The 20,460-nt window shown below is 59.6% G+C and overlaps 3 protein-coding genes across 10 annotated transcripts; 1 reads left to right on the top strand and 2 right to left on the bottom strand.

The window, feature by feature from the left end:
• Positions 1-12,046, top strand: LENG8 (leukocyte receptor cluster member 8). 8 transcript variants are annotated; one of them, XM_014856568.3, is made up of 16 exons: positions 1-138; positions 1,679-1,771; positions 2,486-2,660; positions 3,024-3,119; positions 3,932-4,042; positions 4,874-5,126; positions 5,347-5,488; positions 5,766-5,954; positions 6,353-6,631; positions 6,706-6,846; positions 6,993-7,278; positions 7,860-7,961; positions 8,042-8,110; positions 8,199-8,328; positions 8,411-8,618; positions 10,783-12,046. In XM_014856568.3, the coding sequence occupies exons 2-16, from the start codon at positions 1,734-1,736 to the stop codon at positions 10,943-10,945; spliced, it is 2,382 nt and encodes a 793-aa protein (XP_014712054.1). In that variant the 5' UTR covers positions 1-138; positions 1,679-1,733; the 3' UTR covers positions 10,946-12,046. The 8 variants fall into 8 exon arrangements, with proteins under 8 accessions (XP_014712054.1, XP_044616330.1, XP_070354286.1 ...); XM_044760395.2 differs by having other exon boundaries at positions 2,928-3,119; XM_070498185.1 differs by lacking the exon at positions 3,932-4,042.
• Positions 11,843-13,935, bottom strand: LENG9 (leukocyte receptor cluster member 9). Its single transcript, XM_014856569.3, has one exon. The coding sequence runs from the start codon at positions 13,682-13,684 to the stop codon at positions 12,161-12,163; it is 1,524 nt and encodes a 507-aa protein (XP_014712055.1). The 5' UTR covers positions 13,685-13,935; the 3' UTR covers positions 11,843-12,160.
• An 883-nt stretch (positions 13,936-14,818) lies between these two features.
• Positions 14,819-18,936, bottom strand: CDC42EP5 (CDC42 effector protein 5). The gene is made up of 2 exons (XM_014856570.3): positions 18,793-18,936; positions 14,819-15,355 (listed from the first exon to the last, which is right to left on the bottom strand). Exon 2 carries the CDS (start codon positions 15,353-15,355, stop codon positions 14,894-14,896), a length of 462 nt encoding a protein of 153 aa, XP_014712056.3. The 5' UTR covers positions 18,793-18,936; the 3' UTR covers positions 14,819-14,893.
• Positions 18,937-20,460: the final 1,524 nt, after the last annotated feature.

Here is a 20,460-nt window from a genome sequence, read left to right as displayed (position 1 = left end):
CCTTGTGACGTCAGGACGCCGCGGTCGGGACGTTGGAGCCCAGGGAAGACAAGAGTCAGCCGGGTTGGGAGTCGTGCCGCGGCCGTGTTGCTCTCGCCTTGGGCCGCTGGTGACGAGTCCCGGGGGCGATCAGCCGAGGTAGGTGTGAGGAGCGACGGGTCGGCGGGCGGGCGCGAACGGCGTCTCCTTTCGGCGTTACGTCGCGCAGGCCCCGAGGCCTTGGCGGCTGTCGCACCAGCGGACGCCGCGCGAGAGCGGCGACAGGGTGTGGCGGGCTCGAGCGGTCACTGCGCCTGCGCAGCTGCGCGCCTGCGCCATCGGCCCCCGCCCTCGGAATTCCGGGGCCCCGAGCGCCCCCGCTCTCAACCCCCCATTGACCGGGAGGTTCCACCCGGAGGACGGCGTTGCCCCGGGCGACGGGCGGCACTTGGGCCGGCTTCATCCTTGGGGACGGTGCGCATGCGCGGCGCGGCTCGGGCGGTGGCTCCGGAGTCAGACGTGGGGACCCGGGCGGCCTCTGCCTCCCCCCGGCGCCCCCTCTGCCTTCCCCAGGCCTGCGGGGCGGCCAGGTGCCCCTCTGGCCCCGGCCTCGCGTCCGATTTCAGACCCACTCCAGGCCTTCCCTTTCCGCCTCCCCGATTCTCTCCGCTCGTGACCTCCTGCCCTCCTCCCCGACTCCCGCCAGGTCCTGTTTCCTCCTTAAGTTAGCCTTTCTTTTCTAGGGCTGTTCCCAGCTCCAGACTCCTGTCCCTGTTCCCTCACTTGTAGGATTTTTGAATTCTCCCGTGAGACTCGCCTTTGAGCCCACCTGTAATTCTCAGTTATCCCCCCCAAGTTCACGCCCGCCGGTCCTTGCCCCCAAGACGCCCCTTCACTTTTTTCAGTCCTCTCATCCCCTCCCAACTTTCTAAAGATGCTCTGGACCTCATTAGACATCCCTGAAGCTTTCTCCCCAGACCCCCAGTGGCGGGGCTACGGCTTCTCCCTCCTGGGCCTACCCCTGCTTTTAGGAACCTGCCGTCTAGGGTTCTTCTCTGTCCTTAGGAGTCCTTCCTGAAATTAATCCCTTAAGAACTTTCTAAGCACCCGTTTCTTCACCAAGGGGTTCCTCTTGGGCACCCTCAGCTTCTCCCTGTTTCTAGGATAACTTCCAGAAATCTTCTCTTTCTCTGATTGATTTTTCCTTTCTCCGCTGTTCTCTCTCACGTCTCCCTCAGAAGCTTCCCTCTTGACAGAGTTCCCCTCAGAAACCTTTCCAAGTCTCCCAGCCTTAGGGGTTCCCGCAGGCTTTGCTCATGAGGGCGTCGTCTTCCTTCTCCTTCCTCTCTGGCATTCCTTTTACTCGTTACCTCTTGACTGAGGTCCCCCAGCCTACCCTCCCCACCACCTTCTTATCCGTCTCAGAGTTTCCCTTGAACTCTTCTCCTTCCTCATACGGGTTTCAGATCCTTCATTTCCCACCCAGGGCACTGCAGGGCGGCCAAGGTCTTGCCCTCGCACTGTAGCCCTTTTATTCCACACCCAGGATTCTCTTCAGATTCTTTACCCCAGTGCCTCCTTCTTTCTCAAACTCCCTTTTCTGCCTGCCTTCTCGTGAGTCCATCTGCTTCTCCTCCTCTCATTGTGACATGTTTCTTGCTCCTTCTTGAGTCTCCCTAACTCTTTCTTTCTCTCACAGACAGTGAAAAGGCAGTCTGGCTCCCGCGGTCCACCCCTTACACCCCAAGGTCCAGATGGCGGCCAACGTGGGTGATCAACGTAGCACAGATTGGTTAGTGGGGCTACTGGGACAGAAGCTGGAGGGGAGGGCAAGAGGAAGTAAGCCTCAGTGTTGTCCTCCGAGATGGGCACTCCCACAGCGTGGGGGAAGTGATGCAGCAGTGCCTGTGGGGGGTGGTGGGGACACAGCCCTCCTCTGGCCTCAAGGTTAAAGGGAAGCATTTGGCTGTAGTGTGGAGGAGGTCAGTCTTCACCCCTCTGAACTTTCGTTTTTCACAGTACAGTGCTTGCTTGACAAAATTGTGATGATTGATTCAGTGAACTGTGATTAGGGGGCAGCGTCCAACACTTAATACTCAGTCATTTATCTTTTTGTTAGTTGCTTATTTTTTCCACACCAGCATGATAATTACCTGCTGGCTGGGGTGGTGTCAGACAGAATTCATTGATTCATAAAACATTTACACCTGCTAGGCGCCAGGTTCTATGTTTAGCTCTGTGGACACTGATAATGTTTTCATTTGTTTGATTTTTAACAACTGCTGTGTACCAGGCACCTGGAAAAGTGCCTTAGGTAGGTAATTCCATTTATCCCTCAGAAAACTGTGAAGCAGAAACTAGTTGTCAGCATATCATAGATTAGAAGATTTAGGCTCCAATAGATGATACGAGGGAGATCTGGGGTTCAAACCCTGGTATTTGCCTGCCTCCATCTCGCACTCTGTGTACTGGGAGGACAGACTGCCTGGACGTGCTCTCTCTGCAGGTCCTCTCAGTACACCATGGTGGCCGGGGCAGGCAGAGAGAACGGTCTGGAGACTCCCATGCACGAGAACCCGGAGTGGGAGAAGGCCCGCCAGGCCCTGGCCAGCATCAGCAAAGCAGGAGCCGCTGGCAGCTCCGCCAAGGCCAGCAGCAATGGACCCGTGGCCGGTGCACAAGTGAGCAGGCCACACCAGCCTGGGCACCCTGCGTGGGGGGCTGCTTGGGGAGGGACACACGTGGTGGACACTGTACTCTGAAGATATTCTAGGAGTTTTTGGGTAGGGGAAGTGGGTCTGTTTCCTTGAAGAGTCCTGAGTCCTCTGTGGTCCTAGTCCCTGGGAACCTAACCTGAAGAGGGAGATGTACCCTTGGTGCCCCGGTTCCCGTGGTAGAGGCGGTGGCGCTCTGTGGAGAGACGTGGACGCACTTCCATTCCTTGGCAGTTAAACACCAGAAAATCAGTGTGCCCTTTTGGGGCCTGTGGGGCCCATGGGCTCCCGCTGCCCACGCTGATGGCACGTGGGCCTCCCTCTCCGCAGTACGTGTCGCAGGCAGAAGCCCTGCAGCAGCAGCAGTACTACCAGTGGTACCAGCAGTACAACTACGCCTACCCCTACAGCTACTACTACCCCATGGTGAGTGCCCGGCCGGGCCGGGGCCGGCAGGCGAGGAGTTGGCTCAGGCAGGATGCACGGGTTCAGGTGTAGTTCATGGGTTGAAGTCAGCTGAAAAGCCCTTCACTAGCTCATTGCCCACGAGGTAAATCTCCGGTGCTGCCTGTGGCCCGCCAAGTCCCACGTTAACGTGGTTCTGGTCACGTCTCCTCTCCCTTTGCTCCTTGCACAGTTGCCACAGAGACGACCTCTGTCTCTCACACACCCGGTCCACTCTCGCTCTGCTCTGCTGCAGCTCTCTTCCCACATTCCCAAGCACCCTGGGCCCGCACCTCCTGGAGGGCTGCCCAGATGTCACCTTCAGAGAGCCCTTTTCTCTGGCAAACGTAGTGTACAGGAGCATCCCCCTACCCTGTCATCTGTTTCTTTATTTGGCCTCTTTACTTCCTGCTGGATGTGTTACATGTCTGTCTACAACTGTGCCTACGTTTTGAATGCAAACTTCTTTAGAGCATAAGTTTTATCTGTTATTTTTTGTTCTCTTGTTGTGCTTAGGAGAGTTGGCACTCAGTAGATATTTGTGAAATAGATCCTCTAAGATCTAGTAGAAGTGGGGTATGGAATTGATAGAGGTTTTCATTTTATTTATTAATTTTTTTAGTGTAAGATAATTTGTTGCATTTATGCAGCGGAGGGAAAAAGAGAGGGAGCAGAGGTGAGTGGAGGGTCGTGGATCGCGTAAGGCTCCTGAGTGGCAGGAGAAAGGGGAAGGTCTAGACCTTACGGGCAGGAATCGGGCCCACCCCTAACCCTCCTTCCTGTGCCTTTGGCAGAGCATGTACCAGAGCTACGGCTCGCCTTCCCAGTATGGGATGGCCAGCTCCTACGGCTCAGCCACACCCCAGCAGCCATCGGCACCCCAGCACCAAGGGACTCTGAACCAGGTAATGCCCTAGCCGGCTCCGTGTCGAGTTCAAGCAGGGGCTCTAGTTTTGTGAGTGGGCTCGCAGTGGGGATGCCTGCATTATTTACGCTGCCCTCTCTCCCTTTTTTCCCCCCTGCCAAGCAATTTCTGATCTGAGAACAACCAGGGCAAAGCAGTTTTAAAACCAGGATGGGTTTAGGGCAAGGCCAGGGGCTGAGGTGTTGGGATGACAGTGGGAACGCTTTGTCATGTGGCAGCCTGTCTTGTGTATTCCCTCCAGCACGCATGCACACGCATACATACACACACATGCACACACACAGTCTAGCCTTACGGTTAACGTGCAGCGTGGAGGAGCTGTGGAGCTAGTGCGGGGGAGGCAGGTCTGGGTTTGAATCCCAGTTCTCTGCGTGACCTCTGCGTCTCAGCCAGCTCTGTCACGTGAGAAGGATAATTGCATTTTATTATAAGGCTTCTGTGAGTATGTCTGAGCGCGTGTGTATCTTGACCGGCACATGATACCTGCTCAGACAGTGGCCGCTGGTGTGGGTGTGCTGTCACTGTGGCTCACTAGGAGGTGGACTCCCGTGTTTAGATGTGGGCTGCTGCCACTCAGCAGCCGGGGGCCCCGAGCAAGCAGCTCAGTGTCTGAGCCTGCATTCTCTTGGCTGTGAAAAGGGTGGGTAATAAAAGTCCGTCCTTCAGAGGGTCATTCTGTGGGTCCAGGGTGATACTCCACCTGGGGCTCACGACATAGAGCTGAGAGCTGAGTAACGTTACAATCATGAGAGCAGAGTGAGAGAGCATGGAGAACTCTGCTCGCGCCTTCAGTGCCTGCTTCCTCCGACAGCCCCCGGTCCCCGGCATGGATGAAAGCATGTCCTACCAGGCCCCCCCTCAGCAGCTGCCGGCAGCCCAGCCCCCTCAGCCCTCCAACCCTCCCCACGGGGCTCACGCTTTGAACAGCGGCCCCCAGCCCGGGACGGCCCCAGCCACCCAGCACAGCCAGGCAGGGCCCGCCCCGGGCCAGGCTTATGGGCCGCACAGCTACCCTGAGGCTGCCAAGCCCAAGAAGGGCCAGCAGCTCTGGAACCGCATGAAGCGTAAGTTGGCGTTGGACCCCAGAGAGGACAGGGCATGGGGGTTGCACCTCTCAGGCCTTGGGCCTGAGGCACGTCGGGGCGGTATCCTTATTTCTGGGTGTGTGATGTCCCAAGGCTTTGGGTGCAGCCACTCTGCAGCTTGGCCTGTCCCCTTCCTGGGGGTAGGGCAGCCCCAGGCGGGCCCAGGATGTCCTAACCCCAGCTTTTGCTGCCCCCACAGCAGCCCCTGGGACTGGTGGTCTCAAGTTCAACATTCAGAAGCGGCCCTTTGCCGTCACCAGCCAGAGCTTCACCTCTGCCTCGGAGGGCCAGCACAGCAGCTTCGGCCCCCAGCCCAACCCCGAGAAGGCGCAGAACCACAGGTGATGGCCATGCCCTTGCCCCCACCCAGGCCCCTTGCCTCTGTACTCAGCGTCTGTGTACAGTCCACTGGCAGGTTCTGCACCCCGAGTCTCAGTCCGCTCCTCCAAACACGGAGAGGGGTCCCTTCCCCGGGGTTGCTGAGAGCATGAAATGAGAGGGAAAAGGAAAACACTTGCCGTGTATCTGGCACATGTGTCAGCTCAGTGAGGGGTCGTGATGACAGTTTTTGCTGGGGTGCGGGGTGCCTCCCAGCTGAGTGCCTGCATCCGCCCCCAGGGGGAGCCTGTCCGGGAAGCCTGATGACTGGCCGCAGGACATGAAGGAGTACGTGGAGCGCTGCTTCACGGCCTGCGAGTCGGAGGAGGACAAGGACCGGACGGAGAAGCTGCTCAAGGAGGTGCTGCAGGCCCGGCTCCAGGACGGCTCAGCCTACACCATCGACTGGAGCCGGGAGCCTCTGCCGGGGTGAGTCCGGGTGGGGGCCATGTGGGGATGAGGGCGATTTTGCACAGGAGGGGAGCTGGGTGCTGTGTGGAGACCTCCATATGTGGGTACCTGGAGCCCCGAAGAGAAATGAGCAGGGATGTTGGATCTTGGGGGCGGGAGGCCAGGAGTCGCCAAGGGTTGGAATCCTCGGGTGGGTGAGGGCCGTGGAGGTTGGCAGGTGTGTGTTACTCAGCGGCTAAGAGCACCCCGTAGACACAGAAAACCTTGGGTTTGCCTCTCATTTCTGCAACGTATTAGCTGAGTCGCCTGGGTAAGTGCCCTTCCCGCCTGAGCTTGTGTGTCCCTGGGGTGGGTGGCAGATGTTGGGGGCGGTGGGGGCGCCGGGTTGGTGATGCCCTGCCCTGCTATATCCTCAGGCTGACTCGGGAGCCTGTGGCTGAGAGCCCCAAGAAGAAGCGGTGGGAGGCCCCTAGCAGCCTTCATCCTCCCAGGGGGGCAGGCTCAGCGACAAGGGGCGGGGGTGCCCAGTCCCAGCGAGGGACACCAGGGGCTGGGGGTGCTGGCCGAGCCCGGGGCAGCAGCTTCGCCAAATTTGGCAACCGCAATGTCTTCATGAAGGACAACAGCTCCTCCTCCAGCACGGACTCCCGCTCCCGCTCCTCCTCCCGGTCCCCGACCCGCCACTTCCGCCGCAGGTGCGCAGGCTCCAGGGTGGAGGGTGGGCCTGGGGGAGCAGCCATTCAGGCCTCACCTTGCTGCTTCTGTGCAGTGACTCCCACTCGGACTCCGACAGTTCCTACTCAGGGAATGAGTGTCATCCTGTGGGTCGCAGGAACCCGCCCCCCAAGGGCCGAGGAGGTCGGGGAGCCCACATGGATCGGGGCCGAGGCAGGGCGCAGCGTGGGAAGAGGTGAGACCTGGGGTCGGTGACCAGGAGGAGGAGGGCTGTGTCCTTAGGGAGCGTTGGGGAGGCACATCGCTGACTGCCCCTGTGGCTGAGGCTGGAGCGTGGCACCCACCCTTTGCCTCCTTCCCTGCCCGCTTCTCCCTGCCCAGGCACGATCTAGCTCCCACCAAGCGCAGCCGCAAGAAGATGGCAGCGCTGGAGTGTGAGGACCCCGAGCGTGAGCTGAAGAAGCAGAAGCGGGCGGCCCGCTTCCAGCACGGACATTCCCGCCGCCTGCGCCTCGAGCCCCTGGTGCTGCAGATGGGCAGTCTAGAGAGCAGCGGGGCTGACCCTGACTGGCAGGAGCTGCAGATCGTGGGCACCTGCCCTGACATCACCAAGCACTACCTGCGTCTCACCTGTGCCCCAGACCCGTCTACCGTGCGCCCTGTGGCAGTAAGTACCCAGGAAGGCTGGTGCTGGCTCTAGGCCCGTGTTGCCAACACAGGGAGGATGGCAGAGACCACACAGGAGGGGGTGCTGTCGCAGGCAGGCACCTGCAGCTGGCTGGGGACATCAAGGCCGGTGGGCACTCTGAGAGGTGAAGTGAAGACAGAACTTGTGCTTCGGAGCCCTGAGTCCAGCGTGTATGGCCTTGTTGGGACACTTGCTTGGCCTCTGAGTCTCCGTCCCCTGCTTAGGAGATAGAAGGAAGCCCCCCTCCCAGGCCCGTGCCCCTGAGGCAGTGGGATGATTGGGCCTCAGCATCCTCCGCTGAGGCCAACGGTAGAAACGTAGTCAACATTCCATCCCAAAGGACATGCCCGCATGTGCTGATGCTGAAACCGAGGCCTGGGAGCATTTTATTGTAGCCGGCTGTTTTGCGATCTTTCTAATGTTGGTGGCGAGTCGTTCAGTGGGTTTGATGTTGCAGCCCTCTTTTTAAGACAGCAAGTTAGTGGGCCTGTAGCAGGTTCTAGTGTGTCTTTGCGCCCTTGCCTCAGTCACACTGAGCGTTGATTCCATTCCTTCCCCAGGTTTTGAAGAAGTCACTGTGCATGGTCAAGTCCCACTGGAAGGAGAAACAGGACTATGCCTTCGCCTGCGAGCAGATGAAATCCATCCGGCAAGATCTGACGGTGAGGCGGGTGCTGGGAGGGCCTGGCCCTGGTGCGTCCTGCCCTGCTCTGGCCTAACTTCTCCCTGCCCGCTGCCCCAGGTGCAAGGTGTACGCACCGAGTTCACAGTGGAAGTGTACGAGACGCATGCCCGAATCGCCTTGGAGAAGGTGAGTGGGCTGACGAGGCCCTCCTGGGCTCCTCCCGGGCTCCCTCTCCTGGCCTCATTCTGCTCCTCCTCCGTGCCTGACCCTCCAGGGTGACCACGAGGAGTTTAACCAGTGCCAGACGCAGCTCAAGTCACTGTATGCTGAGAACCTGCCAGGCAACGTGGGTGAGTTCACGGCCTACCGGATCCTCTACTACATCTTCACCAAGAACTCCGGAGGTGAGAGGCACGGTCCACGGGCACGGCTGCCCCAGGCCTCCAGGCTTGGGCCCTCCTGAGCCCCTTTTGTCTCGGACCCCAGATATCACCACGGAACTGGCGTATCTGACACGGGAGCTGAAGGCAGACCCTTGCGTGGCCCACGCCTTGGCGCTACGGGCAGCCTGGGCTCTGGGCAACTACCACCGCTTCTTCCGGCTCTACTGTCATGCGCCCTGTATGTCTGGCTACCTCGTGGACAAGTTTGCAGACCGAGAGCGCAAGGCTGCCCTCAAGGCGATGATCAAAACGTATGTGAAGCTGAGCTTCCCCCGGCTCTCTGCTCTGCCGGCCCCGCCGCCACCCTCCTCCCTGTCATCCCCCCCCTCACGCTCCTGGCCATCAGGCCTCCAGCTCCAGAGCCCTTGTGTCCCCTGGTCGCCCTCCCTCGTGTCCTGGTCCTCTGTCCCGTCTCGTCTTTCCACACTCAGCCCTCCCTCAGATCCTCCTGCTTCCCTTCACACAGCCCACCCTGTTCTGGGCCCTTCTCTGCCTCACTGCTCCGGGGGTCACTCTTCATCCCTCTGCTGCTCTCTTTCTCCTGCTCAAGTCACCCTGGTTTCTAGTTCGTTTTCTTCTTGCTCTGGGCTCTTGGCTTCCTGCCTTGAGGTCTCTGTCCGCCTGTCTTTTGCGGCTCTCCTGTCGCTGAGCTCCTTGCTCTGTAGAGACAAACTAGAAAGGCGGGCCTGCTCTTGGCAGCTTATGGTCTGGTCTAACGGGACAGGGCCCCATTCCCACTTGAGGTCCTTTGAGACTGCAGACAATGTTTAGGGAAATAGGCATGACATGGGGGCCAGCCAGACTGGGGGTGGTACTTAAAAAGAGCACGTCCTCGGCGCACCAGGTGTTGCATGTGCCCACTGTGAGTGGGTGCGTGTGTGTATGTGTTGGGGGTGGGGATGCTTGGGTCCTTGGAAGTGAGAAGCCCCCAGGGGATGGAGGGCAATATAAGGAGACCACTTTTATTGTCACAACTAGGGGGTGCTACTTGTTGAGTGGGTTGAGACCAGGGGTACTGCTAAACATCCTGCAGTACACAGGATGCCCCACAGCACAGCAGCATCCAGCCCCCAGGTGTTAGTCTTGTCGAGGTTGAGAACCCCTGGTCCGAGGTTAGGAGCCATGGGGATGGTTTGGAGCTGGGGAGGGACAGTCACCCTGAAGGACAGGAGATGTACTCTAGATCCAGTTTAGGTCAAGAAGACTTAAGGCAGAGGCTGAGCCAGGGCAGTGGCACAGACATAGAGAAGAGGACGTGGGGCAGAAACATGGAGGAAGCAGGATGCACAGGGCCTGGTTACCGACCTGGGAGTGATGAGGGAAATGGCCATGTGGCTGAAAGCTGCCCTGGCTGCCCTCAGAGTCCACCTCTGTGACTAGACAGGCTCCGTCAGGGCAGCTCCCAAGCCCCCGGACTGTTCTGGGGCTGTAGCTGGGCGACCTCTTATTCCTGGACCAGGTTTATATGCTGGCCCTTGGTCGGGGACCCAGCCGCGAATGGGCCTCTGGGAGGGGCCCTGGTTGTTGGCCGCCTGCTTTCAGGCCTTCCCACTTCCGAAGGTGGCCCTGCCTTTCGTTGGCAGACGTGCCCCGCCCCCCATCCCCACCCCATCCCAGAGCCGGGTTCCTGCAGGGCAGCCAGGAGGCCAGCTCAGAAGTGAGGGCAGCAGGCTCTCCAGGGCTGAGACAAAGCTTGGGCTCGAGGCAGGACTGGTTCAGGTGCTTTCTGCCACTCCCTCCCTAGGTGACGCTGGCCAAGTGGCCCTGTTTGGAACTGGTTGCCTCAGTGTGTGTTTATAAAGGGTAGGGTGACAGCTGACCGTGGGAATTCAGTGAGTTAATGTGGCAGCATTTAGAACTGCCCTTTCCCAGCACATGTCAGGTGCTCAAGTCTCTTATCAGCAACCAGGAATTAACTGTTTTAAGTATATACTCAGTGCTGGCTGACACCTGTGCCTGGGGTGTTCCCCTGGCAGGGGAAGCAGTGAGGGGCGGGTTCCCCAGAGAGGCAGTACCCCCTGCTGGCTGCCCCATGCCCCTCCCATGCCCATGGGTCACTCCCTCCGCCCAGCCCCTGCCCCTTGGCCACAGCGGGGCCCTCTTCTGAGGGACTGCTCAGGCCCTGAGCTGCGGAGGAGCCAGCTGGGCCCTTCCCTCCCATTCCCTCTCCTTCCTGGTCCCCCTGCACAGGTAAGTGAGGGTGAAGGGGGGCACAACCGGGGTTGGGGCCGCCAGCCCCCACCCCGGGCCCCCCCAAGCCCCTGAGGTGGGGAGGCTGGGGGTGGGGTGAGAGGTCAGCAGATAACGTGCTGAGGAAACCCTTTGGGTGCCTGAGGGGGGGGCACCCACTCCCTGCAGGTGGGGCCCTCCCCCGCCCGCTGCGTGCCTCATCACCTTCTCCTCTTGTCTCCATAGCTTCCGCCCTGCGCTGCCCGTCTCCTACCTGCAGGCCGAGCTGGCCTTCGAGGGCGAGGCCGCCTGCCGGGCCTTCCTAGAGCCCCTGGGCCTGGCCTACACGGGCCCGGACAACGCCAGCATCGACTGCCGCCTCAGCCTGGCGCAGCTGTCAGCCTTCTGAGCACCAGCCGACGGGGCGGGGGGCGGGGCCGCGGCCCCCCAGCGCCGCCTTTGCCGATTTTGCTTTTGAGCCATGGACTTGGGTTGTAAATTAATTTGTGGGGAGTGGGCTCCAGGAAGAGCTACCATCCCTGCCTCCGTTTCCCACCAGGGAGTCTGTACAGAGATTTTTTTCTACATTTTTATTTTTTGCCTCAGAGGAAGGGGATTAGGGGAGGAGGGTGGGACAGTGGAGGGTTGGGGGCACGGTCTGTGGGCTGGCTGGTCTGTGTCCACCTGGCACCTCCACTAATGCTGTCTCAGTGTTTTCTCTCTCTCTCTCTCGAGCTTGTACTCCGGTACCGACCCGGCACCCTGGCCCGTCCCAAGCCGGGGGGCCAGCGGAAGAAGACAGGCCGCTCCGCCCGTGCCCGCCGCGGCAGGGGCACCAGCACACCTGCCCGCTGCCATCTGCCTCACCACAGACTCTTGTTGCTCAGCCCTCCGGGGCCTCAGTGTTTGGGGCGAGGGGAGCCGCGTAAAGACTGTGCCCTGCCCTCGGCCCCCACCCCAGAAATGCCGACGCCACGCCGCCACCAGATCCACCGCCACCCGCACTGAGGACTCCGGAGGCCATCGCGGGACCTCGCCGGCCGGGCCGCCTCGTCTACAGTTGTATTAAGTTGTTTCCGTGTTCCCTCCTCCCTCCATCCCAGTGTTTCTTCTGGTTTTTTTTTCCCTCCCCTCCCTCCTCCTCCTGCTCCCACCCCTTCCTTGGTTCAGCACAGGTAAACCAGTTACCCCTCCCCGCCTTCATGGATCACCAGCTCACGTCATGTTTCCTTCTCTTTTCTTTTTGTGTGTGTTTATTTAAGTTACTTTTTCTTCTTCCTCCCCTTTTCTTTTCCGTCCTCCCTCCCTCTTCTGCCATGTAACTGGAGGATGTGCAATGAGTTTGCAAACAGCTGGACTGTCAGGCTGCTTTTTTTCCAGATGTTCCTTCTCTGCCTCCCCTCCCCTTCCTTTCCCCTCCCCTTTCCTTCCTTCGTTCTTTCCTTGGAGCACTGAGCACCATTTGGAAGCTTGAGAGAAACCAAAATTAAAGAGAGAGAGAGAGAGAGAACACCGTTTGTCCCTCCTGCTTGGACTGGATCTCCTCTGTCAGGTGCTTTGGGTCCTGGCCGTGATTTCTTTTGGGGCTGAGATCCAATTTATCTTCCCCAGAGGTCTGGGACTGTCACCCCAAGGGGATCTCAGCTAGGGACTGGTAGGTGCCGCCTGTCCTCCCCATGCTGCACAGCCAGAGTTTCCCCAGGGGCTGGCTCCCCAGCTCCTGCCCAGGGCTGAACCCAGGCACAGGAAGGCACACTTCGGAACCCTGGGGTACCTTGGCCAGGGTGAGGTGGGGGTCCAGCCCTCCCGGGGGCTTTAGCACTCTGAGCCCCTCGGCCTCCAGCCTCTGTCCCAGCACTTGGGCCATGCTTGCCAGGGAAGGAGAAGGGGGGGCACAGAGCACATGGTGGCCCAGGAGCACCAGGCGTGTAAAGCTTAGCCGAGGGGGTGCCTGAAGTCCCGGGGCCGAGAGCACGCGTCTTAGGGTGCTGACCGCAGCCTCCACCTCCCCGGGGCCCACCAGCCGCAGCAGGGCCAGTGTCAGGTGCAGGGCCTGCGCAGGCACCGTGAACGCAGCACATGATGGCGCAGTTCGGACCATCTCTTCCTGGGCCTTGGCTACTCCTGCCTGCAGCCCGGGCTCCGTCACCATGAGGGCCACAAAATGCGTTGGCCGGGGCTGGCGAGGGGTCTCAGCCCTGGCCACAGTGTTCTCTCTCCTGTCTAGGGGCCAGGCCCCGAGACCCCACTCTGCTGCCTTATCAGGAAAACCTTCTAGGGTCCGCTCTGGGGCTGCCGTGGCCTGTGGCTCTGCAGTCCTGCCGAGGGCACTGGCTGGTTTTAGACGTTTTTCTGGCTCCGTCCACGGGGAAGCCTGGCCTCCAGCCCCTCCCAGCTCTTGTTTCTGGGCCTTCGCAGATGTCCCTACCACCTCCAGGTGCTGGGCCTCCGAGCCTCCCCTCTCGCGGGCAAAAGTATCCTCGAGTTCCGTCGTGTCCCACTCTCCTTGCTCTCCTGCCGGAGCGCCAGCCGGGCCCGCAGCTAGGCGGTCCTGCGCCTCTGCGGTCCGATGTGCATCCTCGGCCCTAGCTTCCCCGGCGTGCACATCTCCAGTCCCGCGCGCGTCCCCGCCGTCCGGCGCGTCCCCGCTGTCAAGCACATCCAGGATGGTGGGCCCACGACCCGCCGCCGAGCCCGAGCCAAAGACGTGGTCGGTGCGCGAGGCGCGGTCCCACACGACGCGGCCGCGGAAGCGGAAGTAGCGCACGCGGTGCTGCGGCACTGCCAGCACGCCCGGCCCGAGCGCCGCCAGCGGCTCGTCCCAGCAGAAGGCGCTGAAGGGCTCCTCGCGCACGCCCAGAAAGCGGTCGACGTAGCCCACCGAGAAGTCAGCCGGGTCGAGGCGCGGGTCCCAGCGGATGCGCTGGATGACGGCCGCGGCCGTGCGCAGCGGCGGCTTCTTGGCCCCGGGCTCGGGCTCGGGCTCATCGTTAGGCCGCGCCGGCGCCCCGGGGTGGGGCTGGTGGCAGCGGGCACCGAAGCGGCAACGGCCCTCCAGGAAGAAGCGGCAGGCCGGCGGCGGCGGCGGCGGCGGGGGCTCCGCAGCAGGGACCTCCAGGGGCGACTCCGGCGCTCCGGCCGCCGCCATGAGAGCCGGGGTGTGGCTGGCGCGCCCCCGGCCTAGGCCGTCTAGCGCCGGGGACAGGTCTGCCTGGCGGGACTGGTCTGCCGGGACCCGCTGTGGCTTCACCCGCCGGCGCCCCGGCCACGCCCCGACCCGGGAACCACGCCCGCGCTCGCGAGGACTCCGGCCCGATCCCGGGACCGCCCTCCGCGGAGTCCTCCGGGAATCTGACCCTGCCAGCTCCCCCGCCAAGGGATTGACTGGCGGGGCCCCGCCCCCAGTCCAAGTGCTTTACCGGTGCGGCCGCGCCGCTCAGACACCTTAGAGAACCTGGCCCCACCCCCAGCCGAGAAATTTACACGTCCGGCGACGCCCCCAGTGGGGCCGCCCTCCGCCGCCAGGCGATTTACACTGTGGTCCCACCCCTGGCCCTAGTAATTTGCATGTGCAGTCCCGCCTCCTCGGTGTCAGCGAGCCTGGCTCCGCCCCCCGCCCAATGATTTGCATGTACAGTCCCGCCTCCTCTGGGCCTCCGCGAGCCTGGCTCCGCCCCTGTCTGATTTGCATGTGCAGCCCCGCCTCCTTTGGGCACTTAGCGAGCCTGGCTCCGCCCCCTGCCCAAAGATTTGCATGTGCTGTCACGCCCCTCGGGCCCCCTCCCCCGTTTGGTCGCACCGTCCGCGGGCGCCCGGGACAACTGGACGCCTGGAGGTTCGGACTGAACTTCGTACCTCTGACTCGGGACGCTGCTGCCGCCCTCGGACCCACGCATCTTTGGGGGAAAAGGGAGCCTCCTCCACGGGGACCACGCCTCTTCCCGGCCACTTCGCATTGCGGACGCTCCCAGGGTCAAGGGTAGCTCCGCCCGAGCGAAGCCCACCTGGACGCGAGCTCAAGTCAACATCAATGAAAGAAAGAGGCTGTGGGAGGGGCCATGCCGGGACCCCGCCCCTGGGAGGGGCACCACCTAGCCACGCCCCCGAGCTCTCTTAAAGTGCGGTATCCCTCCAGTCCCAGCCCATTATCCGACCTCCACCTGTCTGGTCCAGTTACCGCATAGACCGGACCGCAAGGAGACAGACCTGGCTCTTAAAGGCGCAGGCCCCATCAGCCCCCTCCCCATGCTCCCTTCCCACATGCAAAGTGAACAGACAGAACTGAGGCACAGACCTTGGCCGTTTATGTATAAAGAAGTGGGGTGTCGGACTGTAGAGGCGCGGGGAACCGGGGTGCCTACAGGCCAATGACGTCGTCCAGCGCGAGGTCCTCGCTAGGGCTGCAGCGGGCCCTGGGGTGCTGCGCCCCGGAGCCGGGGTCCGCGTCGGGCTTGGCGGCCGCGGCCCCTGGGCGTTCCGCGTCCATGACGCCCAGCACGGCGTCCAGCATGGAGGGGCCCAAATCCAGGTGGAAGGACAGCAGCGGGTCGGCGGGCGCGGGCGCGCGCAGGGCGGGCGGCGGGGGCTGCGGCACGGCGGGCGGTGGCGCGCAGCGCGGGGCCTCTGCGGGCGGCGCCCGGGGCTCGGGGGGCGGCCCTCCGCCGTGGCGGCTCAGGAACGACGTGTCCCCGAAGGCGTCGCCGCCGCGCCCCACATGCAGCGTGTGCCGGAAGTCGCCGAGCGGCGCGGAGATGGACAGGGCGCCGCGCTCTGGCCGCTTCTTGGGTTGCACGGGGCCCAGCTGCTTCAGCACCGGCATCTGCGGAGTAGGGGCGGGTCAGTGCTGCCTCCCCCGGGATGGAGCGCCCGATACCTGCCGTGTCCCCAGCCCTCCATGAGGACAGGATGCCCTCCAAAAGGACAAGATGATGATGAAAGCGGTTTACTCCCATTTTACAGGTGGGGGAAACTGAGGCTCCCAGAGGCCCCAGGCCACAGTGCTTGATTCAAATCTCAGACTCAAATTTAGGTCTGCCCATGACCACCAAGCTATGCTGATTCCAACAAGAACTAACATTTGAGCTTCCTATAGGCCCTGCAACGAGCAACAGGCGTCACCCACCCTTCTGCATGCTTCCCAGACTTGACAGAAAACTCCAGCTTCTCAAAGACGGAGATTCCCAGGCCCCGTCCCTGAAGACGGGGCTAACTTTGTCCCTTAGGTGCAGCAGGTGCAGTGCCTGGGGCCCACCACACACGAAAAAGTGAAAATGTTTTCGTTTATTTTAAAATGTGTGGATTCTATTTGTCTTTATAACAACACAGTCGTAAAATATAAATATATAAATACAGGTACACACACCCTCATGAAAGCTTTGCCTAGGGCACATAAAAGTCATCCTGCAGGCCTGCTGGAAGATTTTAATTCAGGTTTAGGGTGGGTCTGGGAATCTGTCTACTTGCACAGTATTTTATAATTTGAGTTATTTGATTTTGAAAGAGACAATGTAATGGCTCAGTTTTTGTAAGATGATAATAAAATTTCCCTATGTTAAAAAAACGAACAAGAATGGCGTAAATTTGAAGCTGGCAGCTTGTGAACTTGAATTAGGTACACTATTGTCACGTGGCTACCCTGGGGATTCAATGGTCAATAGAAATGCCTGCCAACCTTTGACCATATCCTGGAACCTGGGTGTTTTTATGGAACTTCTGGGAGGGACTGTGATGGCCTTGGACTTTTGTAATAACTACAGTCACTGTTATTATAATGAAAACTCTTTCTATTTGAATTGAAGCCCCACCCTTTGCCAACTGTATGAAATGGGATGAATTATGTGATCTCTGTTTGTCTGTCTGTCTCCTGTCTGTAAGATGGATGAAATAACCCTCCTTTCCTTGCAGGGCACATGGGAAAACTCAATCAAAGAAAACCCTATTTGTCATAGTGCCAGCCAACTGGTAGTGCTAGTGTTGGAAGTAGGGGAGTATTTGTTTCCAAACAATAACTGTGGAACAAAATTTAGATTTGATAAACTCCTATGAGGAAGTCAAAACAGCCAGCATTGTTCTCTTAGTAACTAGCACCCTGGGAAATATCAGTCATGCGGAGAAAAATCAAAGTCAAAAGAATTTAAAATAAATGTAGATGGATGTGTTCTGAGGGCTGCCCTCTACCCTACCCACACACACACACACACACACTCACTGTTCACATTTATTTCTCTGGGCAAACCAGTCTTAATTTACTACCTCTGCAGTGTGTCTCAAACTTCTCTGATCTCAGCCTAGATGAGCAGATATATTTTTATTGCAACCTAGCACACTATTCCCACCCCCTCCCCTCCTGCCAGCACATAAGGGAAACACAAATTTCATGAAACAAACATGTTACTCTTATAACATGCTAGGCACTTGGATATTTTAAATTCCAAACCATTTTATTTTTTAAAAAATGCTGACCTTGCTCATTAATGAATCTCAATCCACAGTTTAAAATAACAAATCTGCTCTCACTGCTAACAGTGCCCATCATTACTCTGCAGTAAATTATGGATAAGAAAAGGCAGAACTCAGAAAGCCAACTGCCCAGGTTTGGATATGGCTGTGCCCATTGCTGCGTGGCTTTAGGCAAGTTACTTAACCTTTCTGATCTGACCTCATTTTCTCATCTCGAAAATGGAATGGTACTCATATAATATTTTGTAGTCTCTTTGTAGGAATTGGTGAGATTTTACCCATGAAAGTCGTAGCACACAGCAAATGCTCAATAAATGCTCAGTGGAGTCCCACCTTGGATCATTCTCCCCTGTCCCAGAGAAGGAAACAGACAGAGGGTACATGACTTGCCCAAAGTCACAAAGCCAGCTCCGTGGGACTCCAGAGCCCAGAGTCACCGGTTCCACTGTCTGCTACCCTGTGAAGTGACCCCTCCCTGAACAGCTCCCAGCCACCACCCCTTCTGCCTGCCCACCCCCCAGCTTGTCCCTCATCCCATCCTGCTATTGCCCTGCCAGGTGACCTCACTGCACTTTCCAGCACCTGGCAGCACATTCAGATTTTGGTTCCTGACATCAAACACACCTGGCTGCCTTTTCCTTTCTGTGGGACCCCAAACAAACCTCCTCAACCTTAACCCTCAGTTTACTCCACTGACAAACAGGAATCAGAATGCTTGTTTGCTAGGGGTCCTCGTAAAGCAGACTCACGATGCTGACATTTCACTTCCCAAGCACTTATTCCAGGCCAGACACAGGCCTAGGTGCTTCACAGAGATGAACCAACTCATTCAACCCTCAGAACAACCAATGAGGCAGAAACCCTTATCACAATGTCCATTTTACAGATGTGGTGGCTGAGGCACAGAGAGGTGAAGTAACTTGCCCTGGGTAGTTCAGTAGCAAATGTTGGGGCTGGATTTGGACTCTAGGTGGATGAACTCCAGGGTCTAAGGATGATATATTGCTCATAGCCCCTCACAGGATGGGGTGGGCCAGCGAGCATCCCCATGGAAAAAATAATGTTTTGATTTGACATGAAGGCCAGAGATATACTTGATCATTTGTTATTCTTTTCTTTTTACATTCCAGACAAGAATTAGAGAAATCGTGTTTGAATGCCACCTTTTCTCCTCCTATACCTGAGACCTTGGGGCAAATCATTCCACTGCTTCCAGCCCCAGTGTCCTCTTAAATGAGGGCTCCAACCTCCCTCTAGCAGAGTTGTGTGCTTGATGCAATGAGGTCATGCTTGGAAAAAGCCCGTCACATGGCCAAGGCTACACACAGAGGGGTTGTTGTTTGCGACAAACGTGAAACAGACAGAGAGGGCAGGAGCCAGGTGGGTCCCCGGAGGCCCTGACCCCGCGCCCTAGGCAACCGGCCCTCCTCCCGCCTCCACCCTCCCCGTCTCTTTCCAGCCCCCGCAGGGCCTCAGCTCCAGCTGCAGGGGTGGGGGGCACAGCTGGTTCACCTCTGTCCTCTCCAGGCCCCGGCCCCGCCAGGAGGGAAATAACAACCCTCTCCGGATCCGGCCCGACTGGTTCTCAGCCCTTTGGGAGAGTCTGCGAGGCGGGTGGGGCCGGGGCAGAGCCGGGGGACCCGGGAGTGGGTGACCCCCAGCTCCTTGCAGCTCCAGCGCGCGCTTCCTGAAGCCACGTGGCTGCGGCCCGGACTTCAGCGGCCGCCGTCCTTTTGGCCGTCTGTCCTGCTTCCCTCTGGACCTGCCCGGGGGCCCTGGCCCACCACTGCCCCTCACCTCGCGGTCCTCGCCAAGCGGGGCAGGCACGCTCTCTGGCTCCGGCTCCCACTCTGGCTGGGACGCCCCTCTCCTCGGTGTGGAGACGCCTCCGCCTCCTAGTCCCAGGCCTGCACCTTCTTCCTTCTTCCTCCGGGCGGGATCTCACCTGGCAAAGGAAGTGTCATGGGGAACTTGGAGGGGGATTTGGGACCCAGGCGTCCGGGTCCACATGCCACCTCCTCAGGCCCCCTCCTCCTCTCTCAGGTTCCAGGAATCGTTCCTGGTTCTCTTACTTCTCAGACCCAGGAGTCCAGTCCCCAGCCCCTCCTCCCTCAGACCCAGGTGTCCAGGCCCCCAGCCCCTCCTCCCTCAGACCCAGGAGTCCAGGTCCCAGCCCCTCCTCCCTCAGACCCAGGAGTCCAGGCCCCCAGCCCCTCCTCCCTCAGACCCAGGAGTCCAGGTCCCAGCCCCTCCTCCCTCAGACCCAGGGGTCCAGGCCCCCAGCCCCTCCTCCCTCAGACCCAGGGGTGCAGGCCCCCAGTCCCTCCTCCCTCAGACCCAGGACTCCAGGCCCCCAGCCCCTCCTCCCTCAGACCCAGGACTCCAGGCCCCACCCCTGGCATCGAGTCCCTTCTTTACCTGCACCGGGAACTGAAGTGTCAGCCCCTCTCGGGGGCCATGGTAGGAGCCCACACCAACGCAGACTCACAGCCCCGTCCAGCTCAGTCTGTCAGGGGCAGAGAGGGTTAAGGTGCAGGCCCCTCCCAGCCTTCCTTATCCCCCAAAAGTTTGCCTTTAGGATTTAAAGGACTAGAAAGCGGTAGTGGAAAAGCAGAGGCCCCTCTGGACTGAGTGCGGGGGCGGAGGAGGCCTGGACTGGATGTGCTCGGAGGACACGCAGAGGGGTGGGGGATGGACAGGGCGCGCCCTCAGCTCGGCCCCTCCCCCTGCCCAGCTTGGAATTTCCTGAAACTGGGGAAGTCTGGCTGTTTAGAAGGGTAATTTCTTCCAGATTGCAGCTGTTGGGGAGTGTGTGTGGCGCGGGCGAGAGGGAAACAGTGAAAGTCAGGCAGGAGACCAGCAGGAGGATGGCGGTGTGGAGGGGCAGCTCGGACTGCGCTTTGGAGGGTTCCCTGGAGGGATGTCCCGGCCTGAAGCTGCTCATCCTTAGAAAGACCATTACATCACTCTGAGCGCCTGTGGCTATCGGTGACAAGAAGAGGGTCAGATCTGGGTATTAGGAAGATCCCTCAGCGGCCAGTGTGAGGGAGGGCCTGACATGGAGGAGAGCAGAGGCCCAGGAAGGAGGCCAGCTCAGTGTGGGGTGGGGGGAGGTAGAGGCCCAGGAGGAGGCTGGCTCAGTGGTGAGCTAGGGCTGGGGGTGTGGGGCTGGAGAAGAGAGAGTTCAACTGATAACAAGGAAATGCGGCTCAAGAGCTTCAAAGGAATCTCAAAGGAGGAGCGGGAGTTTATAGGGCTCAGGAGAGGGCGCAGGATATTCAGATCCAGCCCGGGAGGCCAGGTGGAGCAGAGGGCACAAAGGCATGGGGTGGAGTTCGGTTTGCCTGGAGAGATCAGCTCAAAAGCCATTAGAAGCTTAGACTTTGTCCTGGAGGCTGCGGGGCACCAAACTGGAGCAGGGTAAGGAGTAGGTATAACAGGGCCAGATGCAGGTGGTAGAGAGTT

This window comes from Equus asinus, chromosome 26 (assembly GCF_041296235.1).
Source record: "Equus asinus isolate D_3611 breed Donkey chromosome 26, EquAss-T2T_v2, whole genome shotgun sequence".
NCBI lineage: Eukaryota > Metazoa > Chordata > Mammalia > Perissodactyla > Equidae > Equus > Equus asinus.
The sequence above is the reverse complement of the archived record's forward strand: the minus strand, read 5'-3'. Positions and strand labels throughout refer to the sequence as shown.